The 7,977-nt window shown below is 37.6% G+C and overlaps 1 protein-coding gene across 1 annotated transcript; it reads left to right on the top strand.

The window, feature by feature from the left end:
- The first annotated feature begins 2,774 nt into the window (after positions 1–2,774).
- LOC100253077 (trans-cinnamate:CoA ligase, peroxisomal) lies at positions 2,775–4,924 on the top strand. The gene is made up of 2 exons (XM_002272401.4): positions 2,775–3,088; positions 3,215–4,924. Exons 1-2 carry the CDS (start codon positions 2,891–2,893, stop codon positions 4,781–4,783), a joined length of 1,767 nt encoding a protein of 588 aa, XP_002272437.1. The 5' UTR covers positions 2,775–2,890; the 3' UTR covers positions 4,784–4,924.
- Positions 4,925–7,977: the final 3,053 nt, after the last annotated feature.

The following is a 7,977-nucleotide window of genomic DNA, read 5'->3' as shown; positions in this document are numbered from 1 at the left end:
AAAAAGAAAGAATGAAAATCTAGATGAAAATGGTGATATGAATCATGCACATAAAAATCTTGATGAGCCTACTGTAGATGGTAAGAGAGGGAAACGTGCATAAGTTGCAAAAGTAAATTAAAATTTGATGACAATTGATACGGAAAAGTTTAGACCCGTAAGAGTGATGTCATGATTTTGACCATATCTACCAAGAGCATTTACAAATGGAATGATTACTTACTATTGGCTGGTTGTTGTAAACATGATCTAGATCGATCACCTTTCTCTTAAAATATACCAAAAATCTCTCTGTAGTCTCCCCATCCAAACCAGTTCATTGGTCACCATAACGTCTCCTGCTCATCTTTATCTCCATAAAGTTAGATATCTTCTCATCCCTGGTTCATTGGCTGGTTGATTTTTAACTACCTATCTAGGATAACTCTTTCAAGTTAACAATCCTAGCTAGCTAGTTATTTATATATAGTATAAAGCGAAAGGGAAAGCTTCATTAGTGTGGATTTTCCGATTGAAGCGGTGGGTGGTCGGTGGTGTGATAAAATATATATATATCCCAGGGGAAAAAAATTTACTTGGGGCCATGCCCATGATGACCCAAGTCTAGAATGCAGAATCAAGGAAGTTACTTTCCAAGAGGTGGGGTCAAGGTCATTGTAGTGGTCATGGTCATAACTTGCGAAAGGGAATTATTTGTAAAAGCCTAAATAGACCAAGAGACAAATTGTCTATTGCCCTAGGCCTAGCAATGGTCATGGCCCTGGTGGAAAATGGAATATAATTTTACACCAAACTTCTAATTCTAAGCTAAAGGCATTCATTCAAAGGCGGCCATAATAAAGGTGGGGAGACAAGGTTTCATGGGTCCCCTACACTAACAAAAGCATAAGCAAAGACACAAGACCAAGGGGACAGAGTGGCAATGTGAGTGCTTTCCACAACTAATGTCAATTCTCAGACGGGGTAACTTCATTTTCCTAATCACACACAACAGGCTTTTGTTTCACCATGCCATGAATAGGACGTGATTCTTTGCTTTTTTTGGGAAGAGAAGTCTAACTAGAGTTTTCCTTTTTTTTTTTCTTTTCTTTTTTTTTTCTTTAAATTATTATATATATATATATATATATATATATATATATCTTGTGGTAATGCGAAAGTGCGATTTTGTTTCCTTCAAAATTTGTTAATTTGACGTGTTATTAAAAAACTTTATTTTCATGATAGGTAATCGAATATGGCATTGTCACGTTATTAAAAAACTTTATTTTCATGGTAGGTAATTGAATATGGCATTGTTAATTTCTTAGTGCCGGGCAGAGGCTTGCGAGGAAGAGGGCACTCGAGTCTTGACTCCTAAAACGTCAAGGAATCAAAGAAACCACGGGTGCTTACTTTCTACATGTTAATGGAAGAAAAAAAAGAAATAAGAAAGTAGCAAGGAAAGTTGATGCAATTGGCTTCCGGTGCAGTGCTTGGAAATTGCCCCAAAAAGTCTACTTTCATAAATTCATGGAAATACCCTTCTAGAAAAGGACACCAACCTCGTAGGTCTACGTAGTCAATAATCAAAATGCGTGTCTAGTTTCTTGGAAGACTAATGGAGAATAGAAAAGGAAGTCATTGGGTGACTCAATGAAAAATAGCAAAATAATTATTAAAAATTATTTAATTTCATATGGTGGTTATGCTAATTGATTTCCACGAGAAGAGACTACTCCGCATGTGGCACGGAGACAGACTTCATACACTTTAACAAGCCCCAACCCATCTCTGCCTCTCCATTAATTAAATGTGATGGAATCAGCTTTTAAGTCTTACACTAACAACCAAGCAAAAACTAATTACTCTTTTTTTCTGACAATAATATTGATTGAAGTAGTTGGGTTTAGTGGGAACAGAATATTAAAATCTGATTGGTGGATTGGTACAGTTTCCTTTTTTAATTTAATGTGTAATTAATTTATTATGATTTATAGGAAATAGTCAAATTACCAAACAGCCCATTTTCTTATTGTTATTTTTAAGCATATGAACAGACGCTGCTTTTCCCTTTTCCAATGCCATTTTCCTATTTTGTTGCAGGCATCTTCGTTGTCACGGACACCATTTCATTTCATTGTTTGTGATCACATGAACGCCACCAGGAAACATTTGTTAGGTGGATGATCAGATGGACAGTGGTATGAAAGGACATGTGTTTTTTAATGCCAAATTTCAGAGTGGAATGTGTCAATACCCATGAACAGAGGTAACGTGTAGGGAGTAGAGGCCATTGTGAATCACCATGTCTTTGTGATTATGGTAAAGCTTTGGATTCTGAGTATTTCCGGTTGAGTGGATGGAAAATTGAGAGTTTGCTCCCACTTCAAATTGAAACAGAGAGGAAATTAGCCTCTGTGATAGCCTCTTTCTTCCTAGGCCACAATTTAAGCCATGATTCTGTAGATGAATAAGAAAATATTTACTTAATTGGTTAACTTAATTAATTAAGTGAAAGTTGAGTGTGGGCACTTGAGAGGGAAGAGAGATGGTAGGGGAAATCAATAAAAATTAAAGAAATGAAGTGGGCGTAGTCAAGCAGCCTCCACATAATGTGAAAACCATGCAGGTTGCTTTTGGGTCAAGAGTCTCTAGTTCAAACTCTCCTATCTTGGCAATTTCCTAATGAGTTTCCATCCCAACACCCCCCCCTCCATCCCACCGAAATAACGTGCCTTGTTGCCCTCCTAATCCTTTAACTTTCTCTATATAAAGCCATTTTCCCTTCATCCCACCCTCATCCCCCTACTCTTCTCTCTCTCTCTCTCTCTCTCTCTCTCTCTCTAAACCACCGATTCTTTCTTGCAACAGTACTTTGGAGGAGAAAAACATAACAAACATTAAAGCCATGGACAGGCTACCCAAGTCTGCTGCAAATTACACAGCCCTCACTCCTATAAATTTCTTGACGAGAGCAGCAGTGGCTTATGCCAGGAAAACATCTTTGATATACGAAAGCACCCGGTTCACTTGGCAGCAAACTTACGAGCGCTGCTGCCGCCTTGCCTCCTCTCTTCATCGTCTCAACGTTGCCAAAAACGATGTTGTAAGTGTGTTTTTTAAAGGCCACACATGTATCTATTTTTATGATTTAAGGTAGATACATTTTGTAGGAGGGAGAAAGATGTTACACATAAATATTTAAATCTGGTTGGTATTCTTTCCCCTGCAGGTATCAGTTCTGGCTCCAAATATTCCAGCCATGTACGAGATGCACTTTGCAGTGCCCATGTGCGGGGCTGTCCTCAACACCATTAACATCAGGCTAGATGCCCACAACATAGCCACCATTCTGGGCCACTCGGAAGCAAAGGTGTTCTTTGTTGATTACCAATACGTGCCCTTGGCACGCGAGGCTCTCCTGCTACTAATGGCTCAACACAAGGAGAAGCTTGTGGCGGAGTCATCCATCCCCTTGGTCATTGTCATCGATGACATTGACACGCCCACAGGCGTACGGCTGGGCGAATTGGAGTACGAGCAGCTTGTCGCCAATGGGAATCCGGGCTATGCTCCGGTGGAAGTTGAGGATGAGTGGGATCCCATTGCTCTCAATTATACATCTGGTACCACATCGGCTCCAAAAGGAGTAGTGTACAGCCACAGAGGTGCCTACCTCAGCACTCTTAGCCTTCTTCTGGGATGGGAGATGGGAGGCGAGCCTGTTTATATGTGGTCACTTCCCATGTTCCATTGTAATGGGTGGACCTTCACCTGGGGAGTGGCGGCACGAGGTGGGACTAGTGTCTGCATTCGCAATACCACCGCCTACGATATGTATCGCAACATCGCCTTACACAATGTCACACATATGTGCTGCGCTCCCATAGTCTTCAATATCCTCCTTGAGGCCAAAGAAAATGAGCGCCAGCGGCTGAAAACTCCGGTTCAGATACTCACTGGTGGAGCACCCCCACCAGCACCTCTGCTAGAGAAGATTGAAGCTCTGGGCTTCCACGTTGTCCACGCTTATGGCCTGACTGAGGCAACCGGTCCTGCCCTTGTCTGCGAATGGCAGGCGGAGTGGAACCGCCTTCCCCGCGACCATCAGGCCAAACTGAAGGCGCGTCAAGGGATCAGCATACTGACCCTCGCGGATGTGGATGTGAAAAACCCGGACACAATGGCAAGTGTGCCACGCGACGGCAAAAGCATGGGGGAAATTGTGCTGCGCGGTAGCAGTATCATGAAGGGATACTTCAAGGACCCGGAGGCCACATCTAAAGCCTTCAAGAATGGCTGGTTTTTCACCGGCGACGTCGGGGTCATTCATCCAGACGGATACTTGGAGATCAAGGACAGATCGAAGGATGTGATCATATCGGGCGGTGAAAACATTAGCAGCGTAGAAGTGGAAAGTATACTATACAGGCACCCAAGAGTGCTGGAAGCTGCAGTGGTGGCAATGCCCCATCCCAAATGGGGAGAGAGCCCATGCGCATTCATCACCATAAACAAGAATCAAACGGGCCAGAATGATGATGTGAGTGAAGATGACATCATCCAATATTGCAGGAAAAATCTCCCCCGTTACATGATTCCTAAGAAGGTGGAAATTATGGAGCAACTTCCCAAGACTGCAACCGGCAAGATTCAAAAATTCGAGTTGAGGACTCTAGCCAAGACCCTTGTAATTTCCGAGAAAACATCCAACAAGAAGTCTACTCCCGTCAATGTGGAACAACCCAAGTATCTTGCTCATCAGCCTCATGAGCAAATCCTTGCATTGTCTCGTCTGTGAAGCCAATAAACTATAAATTAAGCTTCTAATAAGTGTGTACAGACTCTATATGTTGCTTTAGAAAATGGATCAAGATACTGGTTGTTCTTTAAGAAGAGATTGTTTAGATATAAAATAACGTAATATTTTGGTTTCCTTGTACCTTTGAATCAATCCCAACTCCTTTTCTTCTTTTTTTTTCCCCCCCTTTTTTAATCTGTGGTTTGAATAATTATTTAAGGAACAGAGCAGTACCCAACAGTGGCCGGCGCGCTTGTCATGTAACCCAAGAGTCAGTAGGCACTGTAGTAAAGTAAAGAATAGGATGTCTGAGCAAATCTGTGTAAAGACTCGGTGGATCTTTACTAGGCATACCTACCATCTTTACAGGAACGAAGCAAGATTGAACACCTTAATCTGGAAAATACACATCTCCGTGTAACAATTACTGCCATGGAAACAACTTAGAAAATATCTAATTGAACATCATAGTTAACAATAATGTGAAACGAGACCAATATGCTTTCATCTGTGTTATCACATAAAGTCAGTCTAAATGTCAAAAAAAAAAAAAAAAGGAAAAATTTAAAGAGAAGGAAGACTACCCACTACCCACACATCCTGTATAGTGATCCAAGTTGCCTAGCTTGTCCTGATAATATCTGCTGTGTAGCCAAATACCACAGCAGAGACTAACAAAGTGGGAGTAATTATAACACCTTTTGGAAACAGAAATCACCTGGGATTAATTGTTAAGGCCTTAAGGGATATGGATTTGCCCATTTGAGAGGCTCAATTTCTCAAACTTGTCTTCTGAGTGAGTGGTATCATTCAATCATTCAATCTCCCCCATGTTCTTTTCCTTTACTTTCTAGCAACACAAACATATGGTTGAGAATAAAAGCTAAGTTAACGCAGTGCTATATAAAGGAGTCCCAAGGATGATGGCTCCTTTCCCTTTCACCTCCTTTTCTCCATCACACATGAAAGAAGTTACATATATCTCCAAGGCTTCAGTACTCCATCACCATTATCCTCATCCGTCAGAAAGATGAGGCTTGTGGGGCACATCAAGGAGGGCCATACATTCAGTGGTACAAAATACAAGTTCAGTTCAATTTCCGTATCATATCATGGGCCCCGTCTGCATGCAACGGACAACGTATGTTTACAAGACTAATAATGTCCACGACAGAGGTATTAATCTTCTCTCTGAATAATCCATAATCCGTGTCATGTGTGTGCAGTGTGTACACGTAATCATAAAAGCATTTTCCAGCACTCTTTTTAAAGCAATGGCCGTCCACAAAAAAAAAAAAAAATCTCGATTAGTGGAGCCAGGCAGCAAGTCAGTTTGGTACACTATGCAGATATACAAATATCACAGCATTATTCAGATGGGATGGGCCCTGGCGCATAACCTCCATCTTCTGACAAATAATAGACAATTCAAAAATTCAACCCAATCCAATTCATTTCGCAGAAAATGATGAGTAATTCTCTAAGAAACGACATCCGATTGGCATTAGTGGATTGCAGTCCCATCGATTGAGAAAATCAGAGTCCAACTAATGGGTAAATTTTCGTCCCCGGCTTAAACATGGAACATCCCATAAACGATTCTACCCCTTTACCACCTCGACCGAGGCTAAAATGTGTTTCCCTTGCCTTGCCCGACTTTCCAATGCCTTCCGAGCAATCATCAGCAACATGACCACCCACTATGACCAACCTTGATGATTCACTGTTGATAATGGCATTGCTACAACTTTCTATATAATTCAACTTAGTGAAAATTTTCTAAAATCCCTTAATCCTAATTAGGATTTTTAAGATGAAATTAGTCTTAATTATTTTTTATTAAATATATTACTCATAATTAACCTCAATCATCAATTGGAATAACTTAAATAATGAAAACTACTTCTTAATTATTCTCGAATAATTTTTATTAAATTTGATTAAATTCAATCAACCTCAAATTTTACTAATTAAAATCACTGATTTTTTTCTGTTCATTATATTCTTTTTTCCCCCCAATTTTTATTAATCTTCTTGATGCAGTTTCCAAATCTAACCCTAAATGGAGGAATAGAAAAAGGGAAGTGTCAAATCTAAAATTTTAAATTTCTTTCTAAATCTTCATACACTTCCCAAATTAAACTCTAAATGTCTAAACCAAACCTTAAATTTTGAAATCCTAATTTTCCTTTTTCTTTTTCTTTTTTTTTTTCAAAATTTTTGTGTGATAGCCAAATGAAACCCTAAATTGGGAAGAAAAAAATTTTGATTCCCTAATTCTCAAATCCTAACTTCCTATTTGTTTAGCAAGTTTTTTGTTAAGTTGCAAAATAAGTGTTATACTTTTGCCTGTTTGTTAATTATTTTTTAAAATAATTTTCTTGTTCTAACGATCAAAAAATAAGAAAATATGTTTGACAATGTGAAAAATGGAAAACAGTTTTCTAGTTTTAAAAACAAAAAACATAATATTTAAATTAGAATATATTTTAGTTGTTTTAATTTATTTTTTAAATGTTATTTTTTAAAATTAATGTAAAATCTTAAAAGAAATTTAAATATATAATCTTAAAATAAATTTAAATGTGTTTGACTCGAAAGTATTTTCTAAATTTTATTTTATATTTTTATTTACTAAAAATAGTTTTCATTTTGTATGTTTTCTTTCTTTAAAGAAATATGTTTTGCTAAGAAAACGTGAAAATTGTTTTAAAAATATTAATCACGAAATTTAAAAAAAAAATTAAAATGTTTCCCCAATTAATTTTTTAAAAATAGTTTTAAACGTTGCAATTACTTATTTTTACAACAGTTTTCACACTTTCTTAGCCAAACATATTTTCTTTGAAAAAGAAAACATACAAATAAAAACTATTTTTAATAAATAAAAATTTTAAAATACATTTCAAGTCAAACACATTTAAATTTCTTTTAAGATTTTATATATTTCTGAATTCAAATCCTAAATTTCCAAATCAACAACTTAAATTTCTTTCAAATTTTAAAGAATTGTGTTTTGGAAGTAGTTGGGTCTAATAATTAACCCAAATCCTCATATTGTCCATATTTAAACTCAAAGTCCAATGAAAGAGTAGAAATTAAGATAAAGGATATTGTTTTTAAAAAATCCTTAAAATATTATAGGTTATTAAATAGAAAAACTAACTAGTCACTTCCACCTTTCTTATTCTCTT

Source organism: Vitis vinifera, chromosome 4 (assembly GCF_030704535.1).
Source record: "Vitis vinifera cultivar Pinot Noir 40024 chromosome 4, ASM3070453v1".
NCBI classification, from domain to species: Eukaryota; Viridiplantae; Streptophyta; class Magnoliopsida; order Vitales; family Vitaceae; genus Vitis; species Vitis vinifera.
The sequence above is the reverse complement of the archived record's forward strand: the minus strand, read 5'-3'. Positions and strand labels throughout refer to the sequence as shown.